The sequence below is a fragment of the Rhinatrema bivittatum genome, chromosome 1, assembly GCF_901001135.1.
Source record: "Rhinatrema bivittatum chromosome 1, aRhiBiv1.1, whole genome shotgun sequence".
Taxonomy (NCBI): Eukaryota; Metazoa; Chordata; class Amphibia; order Gymnophiona; family Rhinatrematidae; genus Rhinatrema; species Rhinatrema bivittatum.
In genome coordinates this window covers 253,304,691-253,322,826 of record NC_042615.1, presented here as the reverse complement: position 1 = coordinate 253,322,826, position 18,136 = coordinate 253,304,691, and the positions used below count along the sequence as shown (strand labels likewise).

The following is an 18,136-nucleotide window of genomic DNA, read 5'->3' as shown; positions in this document are numbered from 1 at the left end:
CTTCTACCTGCAACCCTTTCCCTTCTTCTTCCCTAGCATTAATCACCAAATCTTCTTTTAAGCTAATAAAAAAAAATCTACTGGACACAGAAAGATCAGACAATTACTTTATTCGTGGAAAGAAAAATAAAATGCATTTTTAATATGCTATTTGTAAAATTAGGAACATTTTGCTACAGAATTTAGTAACTAACTCTTGCTGCAGAATTGTGAGAAACCTCCCGCATGAAGCCAGAGCTACTGCTGGCAGTAAAGGCAATTGAGCACAGACCACACCTTTCTTTCCTCTCTTCCACAACAAGGACACTCCTGTCTTCCCATCATACTTATTTCAAAATGCGACATGTTATCGCTCTAACAGAGTATATAAAAATCTTCATTATACTAAATTGCGAAAATAACCTCAATCACGCCCTCACTGCTCCTCTCCCTGGCATCCAGCAAAAATAAATTCATGAATGCCTGGGTAAAGCCTGTCCAGACGATAGAGCCTTTCATGCACTCCAGCGCTCCACGCACAGGTATAAAAATAGCTCTCCTCCTCCGCCTCCCAGACCCGCTCCGAGACCTTCTTCTCCGTTGCCTTGGCTACCAGCTGAGGAGCCATTCAATTCCTTTGCCAGGTCCCTGCTCTTCCCTCCCACCAACCCCCGACCTGATAAGCTTTGACCCACCCACTGCTGACATAGCCTGCTCATTTATTGGACAGTTTTGCTGTCAATCGCCCTAGCGCATGCGGTCATTCGACGAAAGCGGGAGACTGGTAGAGGTGACGTGTGGTAGAGGGGGGGTGGTGGTTTATATTTCTTCTCCCCCCTCAACTCTAAGCCAAAGCAATGCTGCGCACGCGCATTGAAAGCAGGAGCGGAAAAAAATTCGGGTAGCTAGTGCTGCGATGGGGTGGGGGTGGCGATTACCGTTAGCGTAGAAGATCTTCATCTCTTTTTTTTTTTTTCACCCCCCTCCCCCTCTGTTGGGGTGGCAACGGCGGAGGGATCCTGCTTTTTTCCATGGCGCAGCAGGGCTCTCCGAGAACAGCGGTCGAGCAAGGAGAAGAGAAGCCGCGGCGGAGGGAGCCGCCGCCGCAGCAGCGGTGGAAGAGTTCCAGCAGCAGCAGCGCCTCGCCTGAGTCTGGCGGTAGCAGCGCGGTCAGGGGGCGGCTCCCCTCCGTCCCGCGGGCTCGCCAGTGGTTCGAGTCGCTTCGGAAGAACAGGCCGCGTAAGTGAAGAGAGGGGAGAGAGGACTCGGGCGGACTCCGACCGCCTAGCAGAGTCCCTGGGGGTCGGGGGAAAGGTCCCCAGGGTGGGAGCGCCCGCCGTTTGTTCCCGGTGCTTTTGTGAGATCTTGCATCCCGGTGGTGAATGACAGCGAGTCGCTAAACCCTGCTGTCTCGTGCAGGGTGCGGGCGGGATTTGCTCAAGAGGTCGTGGATCGCACATTTTCGGCCGCTCTCCTAGAGGCACAGGCACAACATATAGCCTGAGAGATGCTCGTATGTGTATAAAATACACGTTTGTACATCTTATATTTACGTCCAGCCTGTGTATAGATGGCCATAAACGTCCAAGTAGTCATGTATGTGGTCTTTTTATTTGATTTATATTCCGCTTTTTCAGGAACTTCAAAGTGGAATATATTCAGGTACTGTAAGTGTTTCCCTATTCATCATTAGGCTTACATTCTAAATTTGTACCCGAGGCAATGACTTGCCCAAGACCACAAGGAGTAGCAAAGGGATTTGAACCCTAATTTCCTTGGCTCTGCTGCTGCCCACTGCTCTATTGGTTATTCCTCCTCTCTTACATATATATGTTTACATACACGTTTTTTTTTATAACAGATGTGTGTGTTTTGTATAATATGGCACATACAGACGCACATGGGGTAAATACACCCATGTTTCTATTTCAACATGTACTTACCCATACTGACATACATAAGACTTGGGCACCCTTGTGATCTACATGGCAGCACAAGAGGTAACCTGGTATGCTGCCTGATTGGTTGATGTCTTGCATGAATTAGGGGTATGAGGCTTAGGCAATAAGTGGGTTATTAGTGCCCCCAATGCGGACCTTCTCTGAGGGACATATAAACATAGAACAATACATTTATTTTATTTTATTTTATTTATTTATTTATTTATTTACTTTTATATACCGACATTCGATCGAAATATCACATCGGTTTACAGGAAACTGAGAAATAGGGGGGAGGTCTGCCCTATTTTACATTATAACATGGTATATTATAACTATTTTACATTATAACATGGTAAAAATATACACAATAACATGGTAAACATGTTGTGTATATGTTCAAATATGTTCAAAGATTCTCTTGTATACACGGGTATATGTGTGTATCTACTTACGAGAGTGGTAATCTTTAATGCATGTTTTATGTACATAGGATCAACCGCTAACGTTCTGCAGCTCTGGACCAGCTTTTTCTGTGCCCTGGGCAGGTACTCAGAATTAAACCTCCCCCTGATTTTTCAGTGGTTTTTCTGGCAACAGCACTTTGGTGGCAAAGGCACAGCTAACCCTCTGGTAAAGACAACTCCAGCAAAGCTCCCCTTCTTTGCTCCTTCCCAGTATCCCCCCTTCCCCTTCCCTCCTTCCCTTGCATTTCCCTTTCCCCGCTCTCTCTCCCCCACTCCAATCCATGCCCTGCACCCTTTTCTCCATCTCCTTGCCTGGTATCTCACCTCACTGCTTGGCCTGGGTTGTCTACTTTCTCTCCCATTTCCATTATTTGTTTTGCATCCCCCTTTCAGACCTATTACTTGTTAATATGCATTCCCCTTTCTCTTCCCTACCCACTCTTTGCCCTGCATCTTTCTTTCTTCCCTTGCCTTCCTTGTCCAGCAGCATCCAGTGGGACTCTCCTCTCTATTGCCCATCTCTTGCCTACCAGCTTCCCCCCTCTCCTCCTAACCCCTTGCCAAACAGCATACACTTTTCTGCCCAGCAGTGGTCCTTTCCCTCACTCCCTGCCATGCAATCTCCTCCCCCCCCCCCCAAGCCAATATCCAACAGTAGCAGACCCTGCAAAAAGTCATGTAGAACTATATAGCAAATCTGCCATTTCAAACCAGCATTAACTTCCAGCAACAACACTGTATAAAAAAGTAACTGCAAATATTCCACTGGGCCCTAAAAAGAACCCAATCTGGACTACTACAGATCCCTACACAAACCCTGTACACTAGCAGAATACTTCATCTGGGTCACACATACCTAGAGACCTTCGTTTTTGGTTTTTATTTTAAATTTTTCTGTGAATTTATCTGGATTTATTATGACAACACAAGAGGGAGACAATCAGTGGAAAATGACAATAAGATATTAAGCAGATTTCTCCACTCAGGAACATCCCTATCTCTACTCCCATCCCCCTAGTATGTTCTTCTCACCCCCCTTCATTGCAACAGCATGCCCTCTTACTACTGGTGGCTCAAGGCTTCTCCTATCTCCTTTGGCAGTATGTTTACTGAGGCTCCCATGCTCTGCAGCACCGCACTTTTGCTTTTGTGTGGGGCCATAGACCGTGCTGGGAACTGCTTCTGGTAGGCATGGCCCGTTTCAAATGCATTGGCAACACTAGGGCAACAGGCATTTTGGTTGCTTTAGGGGAGGGCGAGGCAGGCACTCGTTCTCCAGTGCCACATCAGTGACTCTGGAGAGTGAGTGCTTTCGCTGGTGGAGGGCAACACTTGAAATACTGCAGGTGCTGTGGCCCACACTGGCTTCGAGCAGTTTGGATGTCCTGAGATGCTGCAGCTCCAAAACTGCCCTTTAATCAGTCTAAAATTAGGTTGGAAATAAGTTTAAACTGAAAATAAGGACCCTGCAAGATCTCACCAAATATAGAATAAGGGAACACAAACTAGAAATATGAAGATAAAAGTTGAATTCTATGTTCTGTTACACTGGTAAGCAAATTTCTGGGAACATTTTGTTTCCTCCACAACTTTCGGTGAAACAAGTACATTTTAACAAGCTGAACACAAATATGCATTTATTATGTCTGTATCACGTACCATTTGCCAGAAAAGTGCAATATATATTAAGCATTGTTACATGTCTGTAACGGCATAAGCTATAATGGCAATGTTGGCACCAGAAAACAAAACAATGTTTTGCTGCAGATTTTCGTTTATCACTGTCTAACGCTTCGTGGATGAGAGTCCAACAATAGTCATCCAGCATGGAGGGGTTCCATTTGGCTTGATACCGTTTCTCCATTTTGACAATGTCTTGATGAAACCTTTCACCATGTTCGTCACTCACAGCGCCAAGGTTGTCTGGGAAGAAGTTAAGTGGGAATGAAGAAAATGTATCTTCAATGACATGCCTGAAGCAGATTTTTCAACCTGTTCGACATATCTGTGTTATGGTTTTGAGGTGTTGGAGTAGATTCTCGGGTATTGCGGTGATGACCACACCCACGGGGAGGAGCCCCGTGAGGAGCCGCAGTACTAGGCTAGACTCGAGACATGCAAACAGAGATTTCTTTTATTATACAGCTGGATGATACCACCAGAGGTGGCAATAGTGAGGTGATCCAGTAGTAGCAGTCTAGGGACCCTCGGCAGAGGAGACCTGTCTCACAATGGTAGATGTTAGCAGCACACGGGCCATCAACATGCATTTGCATGTTGAGGGCGCTATTAGGTGCCGCGGGTGGGCCGCGTGTTTTCCTCCCCTTACTGAATAAGGGGTAAGGGAAAACACGCGTCCAGAGCAGGCTGACAGTGCGCTCCGGAGCACACTTTACTGTATCGACCTGTAAGTTGGTAGCTGTATAGATGTAGATCCCAGCAGGCAGAAGTAGTTGGATTACAGGCACCGAGGCAGGGAGCGCAGGGCCTCGAGGAGCAAGTACCTGGTATCCCAGATAGGCACCTGAAAGAAAGCAAAGGGCCCCCGAGGAGCAGGTACCCAGGTTAGATGAAATACCCCAAAGGGCAGAGAGAGCTTCCAGCAGCAGCACGGAAGCAGCAGAGTAGCTCAGACCGGAGGCATTCCAATCCTTGCTAACTTGAATTGTTAGCAAACGAAGGGCAGGCTAAATACCCGGATGGCGAGACGTCACTCGAGGGGGTCGCCCCCGAGGTTCCCGCCATGACGTGGATAAAGACGTGGGTGGCGTGCGTGCACGCACCCTAGGAGGCCCTCAGGAGAAACATGGCGGATAGCCTTGCCATAGCCGTTCCAGGGACGCTAGAGAGAGGCAAGCAGACGTGGCGGTAGCCATCTTCCCAAGGCTAGCAGGGAGAGCAGAGAGAAAGGTGAGGCACAGAGGTCAAAGCCGTCTGAGACTGACAGATGCAACAGTTGCTGCCTTCTAGTTGCCTAGAAAGTTACAAACGACATTCTTGAAGGCTGTCCACGCAACATGTTCTGTACCTTGCAGAAGACCATCAAAGTGGCTGTCCTTCATCACAGCTCGGATTTGTGGGCCAAAGAAAACACCACCTTTTTATCTTGGCATCACTTATGTGCAGAAACATTTTGCCGCAAATAATCAAAGGCTTTACTTTGCTTGTTCATTGCCTTAACGAAGTTTTTCATCAGCCCAAGTTTGATGTGCAAAGGTGGAAGAAATATCTTACTTGGATCCACCAATGGGTTGTGCGCAACATTCTTCTGCCCTGGAAACAACTTCTTATGGAGAGGCCAGACTTTTCTGACGTAATGTGAATCTCTTGCTCGACTGTCCCACTCACAAAGGAAGCAACAATACTTGGTGTAACCAAGCTGCGGACCCAGTAGAATTGCAACTACATTGAGATCACCACACAAATTCCAGTTGTACCTAGAGTACTCATGTGGTTCAGCAGTAGCTGCATGTTCTCATACATTTCTTTCATATGAACAGCATGTACAACAGGTATTGATGGGTAGATATTGCCATTGTTCAGCAAAACAGCCTTCAAACTTAAGATTCAATCAACAAACATTCGCCATTCTGTTGGGCTGTGATCACATCCGAGAGCGCAAAACAATCTATTGATGTCACAGCAAAAAGTCAACCTTGTGTCGTAGAAGGATTTTATTTTCTAGAGCCCGACTCCGGCCGAGTTTCGCCAATTCAGGCTGCATCAGGGGCTAAAAACACAAAAACAATTTGAGTTTTATATAATTAAATAGTAAAAATCATAAGAATTTAAAAAAAAAAAAAAGTAATCTCATTACCTCATGTTGCTTCAGATGGTTACATAACTACATAAACAATCTTTCATGTAGTAAACAAAAATCCTAAAAAACGCAAATTTTTCATAATTAGACATATATAATTAGAGAGAATTATAAATCCAATGGTATATATAGTTATACATATATATAAAAAAACACAAATATGAATTATATATCTGCCATGTAAACACTCCTTAACTAGTTAGTTATATAATTTAGAAAATAAATAAAAAAGACATAAATATGATACTTTATAATAAAATTTTTTAAAAATTACCTTTGTTATATAGGCGACTTACACTGCTTCAGAAAACGAAGTGTTAGTCTAGCTGTTCAATTATTTATGTCCCAAATTAAAAAATATGGCTGATTCATCGTTTTGAAAAACAAATAGGAGATGGAGATATATAAAAACATCATGCAAAATCGATTATGAAATTATACAATGGTGTAAATTATTGTAGTACTTAATTATTGTCAGTACTCAAATAACCTAATCCAATCAAAACTATTTTTTAATCAAACAAATGTGATTAATATTTCCACCAGCCAGTTCATGATAACATTATTTACAGACCCACGGCGTTTTGAGAGAGCCGCGCGTGCGATTTATTGGCGTCACATCCTCTCGCAAATATCAGTCAAATCTACATAACATATTCTATAAAATGAGACATGTACTGAATGTTAAACACTGTACAATCAAATAAGACAACGATCCAGCCTATTATTTAACCGCAACCCATTAGGATGAAACGAACACCCTTCCTTACACACGGCAAACAATTCCCAATACAAACTCCTGTCAATGAAGGATGCTATACCGCTGTATTTCTTTTGCTTGAGCTCATATTTTATCTTACACATTCTAGGTATTATGTCAAACACTCATAAGGATGCAGATATATAAACGCCATTATTAACGCTTAAGTACAACTATCGTTTGCAATAATTAATGTCGCTATCCGACCATATATTATTCGTCTTCATAGCTGTATAACAACAATTACTCACCAAGATTTGCCCTAGATTTCAAGATTCCACAAACAAAATCGGTAGTACAATGTTGAAAAACTTACGGCTTCTTAGGCTATGTTTATATAGGAAAAAACCACGCGTATGCTCTAATGACGTGCCATCCTCCCGTAGATGTCAATCAAAAATCGTATCGCTATCCTATAGAAAATACACTTACTACCGCAGCAATAAAAAGAGAAAGAGAGAGCCTCTTCTTATTTCAATATCTAACATCCTTGGCGTAATGAAAGCAAAAAATTCTTTGAGCTTTAAAACAAAATCACCACCTGTTATAATTGCAACCTTTAAATAATTATACTATCGTTTCGACTCATATTATTATTCTTTAATTACTCTAGGATTGTCACTGTCAGACATGATCAAATATTATATCCTTCAACTAAAAATCATTTCATTACATACGTACCTCATAACTTGATCCTCATTATATAAAAATGCCATACATGATTATACAACCATCTCCAATCAAAAATTAAATTATTCAAATAAATAATTAAAAATACCACCAATCTTAAGATCACTCTCAACCACACTGATAAAGCCAAATCTCTGACCAGATCGTTCAGCTCTGACTAAGATATTAAGAGGATCGCTGGATGTTGATGACACAAAGACAAGATCAGCTGCAGCTTCCATCTGTGACTGCTCGCCATCATCGCCTACCTCCTTGTTAAGTGTCCATACCTCTGGTGGTTTTGGAACAGGAAGACTAGTCATGCAGCACTGGTCTCATTGCCGATGCAAGGTTAGGGTACTCAATTAACTTCCTGTTCTTAGAGTATCCTGACACATGAGTCATGCAGAAGTAAGTCAGATATATGATGTTTCTGTTCCCTCCATATCATTGGGATGGCAAATGGCATGGATGGTCGCACACCTTTCAGCCAAGCTCGCAGACTACTGGTGCAAGATGCGCAACATATATGAGGAGTCCATACTCTGTCCTGGTCACCAATTTTGCATCCGAAGTATAACTCATATGCCTTCTTAATGAACGCAGTCATACTCCTTTTCTGTGCTTTCAAAGTAAACTCACCACAGATGTAACAAAACGTGTCACGGCTATTACGACATTGGAGCGACAGTTCATAAAGTATATGAAATTAAATCCACAAGTTTTAAACTCAACAGTTTTAGCGATACGATTCGCTCATTCACACAGATGTTGCATAGGAGACTGCTCATTGCTGCTGCTTATATAAGGCTGCGTCATGGAAACAAGTTTGAATCTTGCAGCCGAGCAAGTTTTGGCATGATCAGGCAGAGTTTCTTGGTGTATTTAAAAAAAAAAAAAAAAAAAAAGTTAGTCTCTGTTACATGTTACATTGCTTATGGCTGTAAAAAATACGAAATGAATTTTAAAAATCATAAACTACTGTCCAAGAAAATATGTATGTGAGATTGTTTTAAAATTTCACAATTATTGTAACAAAATTGGCCATTTCTCAAAAACCTTACATGATGTACAAATTTTGAAGTAATATCTGTGATCAGCATCAAAAAATCTATTCGGAACTCCAAAAGGCCTGAAGGAAACAGAAACTTTGTTTACCAGTGTTATCTATTCTAGCTTCACCTTCTCTCTCTTCCTGTTTCCTACAGACAGGTGGAAAGGAGGGGCTGGATTAGGGAGCAGTGGCCTCTTTGCTGTCTGTCCAGGCTCACTCCTTTTCCCACTCCCCCCATCCCCAAACCTTGTTCCTTGCATGGAGCATAAAGCAGAAGGCTGTTCTCTGCTACCTGACCTTTGAGCCACTTGCCAGTGGTATCAGGGCAGGGCCTTGTATGCTTATTTTTTTGTTTTAACATTTATTACCTGCCTCCCTGATTTGAAAAATCGCCTCAAGCGGCATACAAAATATATGCATAATTCATTAAAACAAAAGCATAACATAAACAAACATACACACAATAAATCACTTTAAATTTTCCATATTTTATTCTGCACCTGCTCGCTTCTTTCTATCTCCAACTAACAGCTTGTTACATCTGTGAGAACAACCATATTTTTACCTTTTTTTTTTTTTTTTTTTTTGGAAGGTCAAATAATTCCTCTCCAGTTTGATATCACCTAGGAGGGAGTTCCATAATACAGGGGCAGAGATGGATAAGCCCTAGACTGTAAACAAATGTCTCAATTTTTTAAAAGTAGGAATAACTAAAAGGGCTCCTTGAGTGGACTGCAGTGATAACATCAGTGTATACCACTGCAAATTTTTCAGCCTCTCAGTACCTGAAGGTCAATGTCAAGATCTTAAATTGCGACCTTTGGTTTTTATAGGCAGTCACTGTAATTTATAAAAAAAAAAAAAATTGGCTGAATTGATGTACTATGAGACTGAGCGATAGTGTTCTGAATAACCTGAAGCCCATGGATAAAAGCAGCACTGCTGATAACATGACCTTGGGCTTCACACTTGGGGCAGACACCCCCCTAGTCCCGGTCCTATTGCAGCATTACATGAGGAATGGACCACATAGTCCTTACTTTACTGTGAAGCAATGTAATATGCTTTTATTCTAGGGTGGAAATGTGGCCACCATTGAGTATTTTAAGACTCCCGCCGAGTAACAGAGCAAAAAACTGGAAATGTTCAAACTTGATTAGTTCTACTTGATTAGATAAGGTATGTATGTTCATATCTTTGCAGGTAAAATAAGCATCCCATCCACTATCACCACATTCCAGGTCATCCAGTCAACCTCATCCTGTTCTGGTTTTGCTTATTGATTTGCCTATGAAAATCAATTAAATATCCATGTAGTGGGGCAAAACCAAGACTGGATCTGTTGAGTAGGAGGTGGATCCTTGGGCTGAGGTGGGGTTGACGCAACATGTAGGCGAGGGCCGACGGGTCCCCACTGTCAGTAGGTGGAGTGGGCTGAAGCTGGAGGCCACTGGAGCTTCACCTATACCAGCCCACGTTCCCCTCGGGTTGAGCCTTCGGGTGCCGGGGCCGGCAGGACTTAGGCGGGCCTCAAGGTTAGGTACAGGGAGGAGATGGTTCAGCCCAGAGACAGCAGCCAGCAGGTTGCGTAGAACAGGAACTCAAGCACCAAGGGACAAGAAGGAACTGAAGGTGCCTGAGCAAAGGAAGGTCGAAGCCTTAATAGTCTGTGTCCAGAGGATAGGGACAGAGGCATCACTGTCAAGCTTGAATGGAAGCTGGCGACACTTGGAAGGTGTGGCAAGCAACGTGGAACTCTGGACTCAAAGTCTAAGGCGTGGTCAGGCGTAGCAATGGTCAAGGCACGGAGAAGGCAGGCCAGTGTCTCTTGCGTCAGCGATTCTGGGTCTGTGGATTTTTTTTTTTTTTAAACCAATGGCCCTTGCTGCTTCGCCAAGTCCTTACCTCCAAATTTGGAGGATTGAGGATCCCATGACGATGCCCTCTTTTTTGAGGGAGCCTGTAAAGAAACAGGGCCTGGCTAACCCCACCTCACTCAGGTACTTCTCTCTCTTCGAGAGCTACTTCGACAGAGTATACAATAAAACGTAGACAGCGATCACAGTCTTCACGTATAAATCATACAGACTCGTCGTCACACTGTTATGAGCACTCACGGCACTCCCACCACAGAAAGTCTGAAAAAAGGAGTGCAACATGGGAAGTAAGCCCTTCGACTTCTAAATCATCTCATGTACCAACTTCAAACACCTTCTGCCACAGAGAGGTAATAACAAGTTGATACCTCTAACGCTTCTACAGCTTCAGAGGATTCAGTGCACACAATTTGTGGAAAGAAACAAAGTCCATAAAGTGTCTAGTAAATTACCTCAAACCACTCCAATGCAACCGAAAGCATGTGAGTCACAAGAACCAGATGGGCGGACAATAATGCCCCCTCGTACAAAAGAGGCTTTTTATCAATTGTCACAGTCGTTGGCAGGATTTTATGAAACACTTCAGTCATCCTTCAAAATGACTAATCTTGCCTCTGGCAGTTCTCCGGAACATAAGACACAGACTGACAGAGAACCGTCGGAACCTCCTACATCTCCTATAGTCAACTGACCAACTTCACCGATTTATAAACAGGATACATCTTTTGATTCTCCTTCACCGCAAACATCCCCATCATCAGCTACGGGATTCCCATCGGATCCACAAGAACAACCTCAGGAGCCATATTCCCCTCCGAAGACCTTATATACCCAAAATTTCTGGAAATATTGGGTACAATACTGCATCTAGAGGTCCAAAAAGAGACAGACCCTAGATCAGAAACCCTTGGACTCCTAAAGATTTTTGATATTCCAGGGGAACCAACATCTCTTCCACCACAAGAAATCCTGCACTCCGTCTTACAAAAATCCTGGGAAACACATTACGCAATCTCAGCGGTATCCAGGAAGACGGACATAAAATTCCGTATGAAGAAAACATCACTGTACTCTATACCACAATTACCTCATGCTTCAATTGTGGTAGAATCGGCGATGCAAAGATTTAAGAAAACGAAGTCTCATTCCTCATACCCACCAGGGAAAGACGACAAATATTTGGATGAGTGTGGCAGAAAAATATACCATAGCTCTATGTTGAGTGCCTGAATTATGCACCATCAATTCTATATGGTACAATACTTATATGAGTGCATACAAGCTATAAAAGGGATGTTATCTTCGACTGCGGATCAGATACCGCCGCCTCTTCATGACATGGAAGAATGTTCGCAACACCTTTTGAGGTCAATCTATGAAGCATATGAAACATCTTCCAGAGCGTCTGCAACCGCTATTGCAGCCCGAAGATTAGCATGGTTATGCTCAAGTTCGATACGTGAAGATTTACACGAGATACTAACAAACCTCCCCTGTACAGGAGATAACCTGTTTGGGGAACGATTTCAGGACACAGTAGGTAAACTGAAGGAGGAAGCTCTAGCAGTACAATCATTAACATCACAACCTCATTATTCGACTACACGTCGTTATATGGGATCTACTCGTCGGCAATCATATGCCAGGAAACCTTACAGGTCTTACCAGTCCTTTCGTACACAGTCATACCCGTCTTACCAGCATCCTGCTCCACAACAAAATACCTCTAACCAACGCAGGGGTAAAATATGTAACCAGAGACAGGCTCAACAGCCGGATACTACAGTAAAATCTATTCCATTTTTTAAATTACCTAGCCACCATCACAACATCAAGCACCACCCGGCAGGATTCATTCTTGCCTGACAGCCTGGGAAAGGATAACATCCGATCAGTGGGTTTTGGAGATAGTACGACACTGTTACCAACTCCAGTTTGTCACAAAACCCACATTACCTCATCTTTCCACTCTCAAGACTCATGACTTCCAACCACAATTGTGGTTGGGAAATTGCTTTGCTCCGCAAACAGCAAGCAATTCGAATTTTTCCGGGAAACCAATCAGTAGGATTTTATTCCCCATATTTCCTCATACCCAAGAAATCAGGTGGCCTTTGTCCCATACTAGACCTAAGGGAATTGAACAAATTTCTCACCAAAGAGAAATTCAAAATGGTATTATTGAAATCAATCCTTCCTCTGATTCAAATCAACGATTGGATGTGTTCCATCGATCTGAAGGATGCCTACACACACATTCAAATCTATCCATCCTCGTGGCATTACCTATGCTTTCGCTACAAGCATCAACACTACCAGTACAAGGTTCTTCCCTTTGGACTATCGGCTGCACCCAGGGTTTTCACCAAATGCATGGTTGTGGTGGTGGCTTATCTCAGACAAGTTATAACCATCTTCCCATATCTGGACGATTGGCTCATAATCGCCCAAGCTCCAAACATCTTACTCTATCACCTCCATCGGGTGATACAATGCTTGCAGGAATTAGGATTGGAGATCAATTTTCAGAAATCACACCTACAACCTACACAAAAACTACAATTCGTAGGAGCATGCCTGGACACCACTTGCAACCGGGCATACCTACCAAGCGACAGAATATCACACTTCCGTCACCTTCTACACGAATTGAACCTTACTCAGAAACCTTCAGCGAGACAAGTTCTAGTAGTCCTAGGCTACATGGCGGCGGCTATTTTCACAGTTCCCAACACCAGGCTACACATGAGACTCCTGCAATGGGGTTTAAAACGTCAATGGAAACACAACCATTGACTCAGAAGGTATCGTTGACCTCCGAGATGAGGAAAGACAACATGGTGGCTCCTAGAATCCACCCTGTCCAAGGGAGCATTGTTCAGCTCCCCTCCCCACAACGCAGTCTTAACCACAGATGCGTCTCGCAAGGGCTGGGGTGCACACCTCGAGATTTACGAAACACAAGGGTTATGGACAATCTCGGAACAGAACCTGCAAATAAATTTATTGGAACTCAGAGCGATTCGGAAGGCCTTACAAGTGTTCCAAGACCATCTGAAGGGCTGCAGGGTCATGATCTACATGGACAATCAAGTAGTAATTTTTTACATCAACAAGCAAGGAGGGTCCGGTTCATGGTCCCTTTGCAAGGAGACCCTGCAAATATTCAAACATGCTCACAAAAATTGCATACATTTACAAGCAACTTACTTACCAGGAGTAGCAAATACAAGTGCAGACAGGTTAAGCCGCATGTTTCATCCTCCCGAATGGGTACTCAATACAGAAATAGCCCAAGACATATTCATGCACTGGGGGACACCTGCGATAGATCTCTTTGCAACAGAGATCAATGCTCAAGTTCCCAAATTCTGCTCGATAAGACCAAGCCAATTCAGGATCGCTCAAGTTGCCTTCCTCATCCCGTGGACGACAGGCCTCCTGTACTCCTTTCCTCCCATACCACTCATAACAAGGACAATTCAAAAGTGCATAGCAGACAAAGCTCAACTGATACTCATCACCCCGGCCTGGTCGAGGCAACCGTGGTACAGTTTCCTTCTCAGACTATCCATCATGGATCCAATTTGTTTACTGAATCGCCAAGATCCTCTCTGCAAAGATCAAGGAACGCTTCTACACCCGCTACACTCATCTCTCCACTTGACAGCGTGGAGATTGAAAGGCTCCTTTTAACAGAACAAGGAGTTTCCACTTCAGCACAATTCATTTTCTTAGATTCCAGGACCTCTCAACGAGGAAAAATTATAGCTATAAAAGGAAATGTTACTCGACCCTGTGCACTTCCAAAGGTGTACCACCATTGGACTGCTCACCTGAGTTGCTCATTGATTATCTTCATACACTATATGCAGCTGGTCTAGCAATATCATCCATCAGTTCATCTCAGTGCCATAGGGGCATATCATAGACCAGTTAACAATATCATAGACCAGTTAACTATATCTAATCACCCCTTACTCTCTCGTTTCATTAAGGGGTTAACTCACCTTCTGCCTCCCATCTCTAAGCCTCCAGTTCCATGGAACCTCAATAAAGTTCTGGAACAGCTCATGCTTTTCCCGTTTGAACCCATGGAATCGGCACATATTAAATACCTTAAATGGAAAGTTGTATTTCTGGTTGCAGTAACATCAGCACAAAGAGTCGGTGAATTACAGGCCTTGGTTCATTATTCTCCATATTTGCAATTTCATCACCAAAAGTTAGTTTTCCGAACTCACCCATCCTTCCTACCAAAAGTGGTTTCTCAATTCAATCTCAATCAGACCATGGAATTACCCACCTTTTTCCCTAAACCTCATACAAATGATAGAGAAAAACTACTGCACACACTAGATTGTAAAAGAGCTTTAGCATACTATAAAGAAAGGACAAACTCGGACTCCCGTGTTTCTCAACTCTTTGTCTACTTTGACCCAAAGGCACCTGGATTACCAGTGGCTAAACGCACAATCTCCAGCTGGATAGCGCAGTGCATCAAATTCTATTACGACAAACAGAAACTACAACTACATTCAGAGCCTAAAGCTCACCAAGTCAGAGCAATGGCAGCCTCATTTGCACACCTAAAGAATGTGCAACCCATAGACATTTGCAAGGCAGCTACATGGTCTTCGCTTCATACCTTCACATCTCACTACTGCCTTGATCAACAAGCAGCCACTGATGCGAAGATAGGGCAAGCAATCCTGCAATCTCTATCCTCCTGTCCACGGTGACTGCCACACTGTCAAAGATCACGTACAAATATATACATCATAAACAACGTGATTGGGAGCTTGGGACTCCCATGACAGCTTGGCTAATTCAGCCCTGCTATCGACGGAAAAAGCAAGTTTGCTTACCATAAACTGTGTTTCCATAGATAGCAGGATGAATTAGCCATGCTGACCCACCCTCCTCCCTGGCAGTCACCAAGTCTTAGACTACACTACAGCTTAATCACAGACTGAGGAGATTCCGTTACTTTCCCGCGCGGGAACACATGTGCAGCCGCAGAGAGCAAAGCTCTGATCTCTGCTTTGACAAGCTCCGCCTCCCGGACCTGATTGACAGATCCTATGACAGCATGGCTAATTCATCCTGCTATCTACGGAAACATTGTTTACGGTAAGCAAACTTGCTTATTCCCATTCAGCTGGAACATCATTGCTTTTGAGGTTTGTTTTGGAGCAACATTATCAGTTTTTAAGCACTACCTTTCAGTTGCAACCAAAGCAAAAGTTAGATTGGTGCTAGAATTAGATTTAATAATTAAAATAGAACACAAATGCCCGACTCAGGCCTGTCTTGGTCGGCACGCGAAACTCTGTGTTCAGTCGATTAGCTAATAGCACATGTTATGATGCTGTATTCCAAACCTCTGGAAAAGAACTTTTGTTAAAAACCATGACCTGTATGGACATCTTCTTAGTTACACTTTCTGCTTGATCCCAGCCCCTGAAGCAGCCCTCCTTGTACAGGCAAAACTCGGCCTGAGTCGGGCATTTGTGTTCTATTTTAATTAATAAATCTACTTCTAGCACCAATCTAATTCTTGCTTTGGTTGCATTCTTGCTACATTGGACCGGCTTCTGTGTTGTTTCCTGGGACCTACCTTTCGGTTGGTCACCATACCCAGGACCTTCTCCAAGGTTCAGGTGGTGGTAGAAAGTGTTGAGATAAGATAGTATTCTGGTCTGCCCATACCTAGACATTTGGATAATTTGGGCCAAAGGAATGTAGAGTCTTTAGGCCTTGCGCAAGGTGGTTTCCTTGCTGCAATTTCTAGGTTGGATGGTGAAATAGACCATAAGCAAGTTACAGCCATCTCGGATGCTAGAATGTGTTGGTGTTCGTTTCGACATGAAGCAAGGCAGGGTGTTCTGCTTGAGGCCTGCATTCAGAAATGAATAGCGCAGGTGCTGCTATTGACAGAAGCACTTTGCCCGGCGGTATGGTTTGGTTGATGTTAGCCATCCTAGAAGTGGTTCTGTGGGCAAGAGCGCACAATTGTTCTCTTCAGCGTACACTGCAGGCACGACTAAGTCCACAAATCAGGACTTTCTCAGAACGGCTGAGTGGTGGTTGAAAACAGATCTAAGGAAGGACATTTCCCTACGAACACCGGACTGATTGGTACTCACGTTGGAGTGGAGGTTCACTGTCAGGAATTGATGGCGCAGGGAGACTGGATTGCAGATGAGTCTGTGGAGTGTCAGTCCTCTGGAAGCATGTGCCATACAGTTGACATGCTTGCAGTTCGTTGACTCCTGGCAGGGCCAAGCACTCCGAGTAATGTCAGATAATGCGACAATAGTATGCATCAATTGCCAGGAAGGCACCAAGAGCCATTAAGTGTCGCAGAAAATAGTCCAGCTTTTGGAATGGGTGGAAGTACATCTTCAGGAAATCTCTGCCTCCCACATTGTGGGAAAAGACAATGTAAGCTTTTTTTTTTTCTCAGCAGACAGTCTAGATCCAGAAGAATGAGAATTTTCGGACAAAGAGTTCTAGCTCACAATGGGCTGCTGGGGCCTACCGTTTATATAGTCTTGCTGGCGACATCACTCAATGCGAAGGTTCCTCCCCTTTTTTGGTTGCAGAGGATATCTGATGTCCTTGGGCATTGACGTACTCAAGCAGAAGTGGCCGGAAGACAAGCTTTGGTATGCCTTTTTGCCCTGCCCAGGTTGGGCAGAGTGACTGGAAAATTGAAGGACACTCAAGACTGGTGCTTCTAGTGGTTCTAGATTTGCCGAGGCTCGTGGTAGACTTTTTCAATTATCAATCCACGGGGACCCGCTATGACTAGGATCTATTCTTCATGTAGGTCAGTCTAGATTTGTCTTTCCATGTGGATTTCGAAAGGCTTCGGTTGCTGAAACATGAACTCTCCACTGCTGTGATTCCATCTTGTGTTGAGCCCAAAAGTTCTCCCCTCTTTAGATTACATTTGGGCTTGGAGAGTATTTAAGGCTTGGTATGAGGAAAAAGGCATATTCCTCGTTCAGTTAAGATCACGCTCATTTTGGAATTCTCACAGGATGGGTCACTTAAGGGCATGGTCCTTAAATTCTTGAAGATGCAGGTGATGGCTCTTACCTGTTTTCAAGGGTCAGATGAATGGCAGACCCTTGTCTGTCCATTTGAATGTGGCCTGGTTTTGTAGGGAGTGAGGCTTCTTCATCCTCCTTTGATTGCTTGTGCCCTCATGGAGCCTTAATCTGGTTCTAGAATTTTGGCAAACTACACCTTTTGGCCTCTGTGTGACCCCTTCTTGAGTTTAAAGTGTTGAAGACTGTGTTTCTTGTGGTGAATTGTTCCCTGTGTTGGGTCTGAGCTGTAGGCTCTTTTGTTTTGCTGGGAACAGTTGTTGAGGGTGACTCCGGAGGTGGTCCAGCTTCTGACTATACAGTCCTTTTTTTGCCGAAAGTGGTTTTGGGTTTTAATTTGAACCAGTGAATTTCCCTGCCAGTGCTGGACTGGGAGAACAATGTGGATGAATATCATCTGTTGTGGACCTTGGAAGTCTAGAGGCATCTGATGCGGTATTGGAGTTTATTAA

At 43.7% G+C, this 18,136-nt stretch overlaps 1 protein-coding gene across 3 annotated transcripts in view; it reads left to right on the top strand.

Annotated features, from left to right (window-relative positions):
• Positions 1-796: 796 nt before the first annotated feature.
• Positions 797-18,136, top strand: part of PANK2 (pantothenate kinase 2) — a 96,856-nt gene continuing 79,516 nt past the window's right edge. Inside the window, exon 1 of one of the 3 annotated variants that reach the window (XM_029593551.1) lies at positions 797-1,218. In XM_029593551.1, the coding sequence (XP_029449411.1) occupies positions 1,011-1,218 (208 nt within the window). In that variant the 5' untranslated portion in view covers positions 797-1,010. The remainder of the gene's footprint in view (positions 1,219-18,136) is intronic. The other 2 variants (XM_029593543.1, XM_029593556.1) reach the window with 2 other exon arrangements.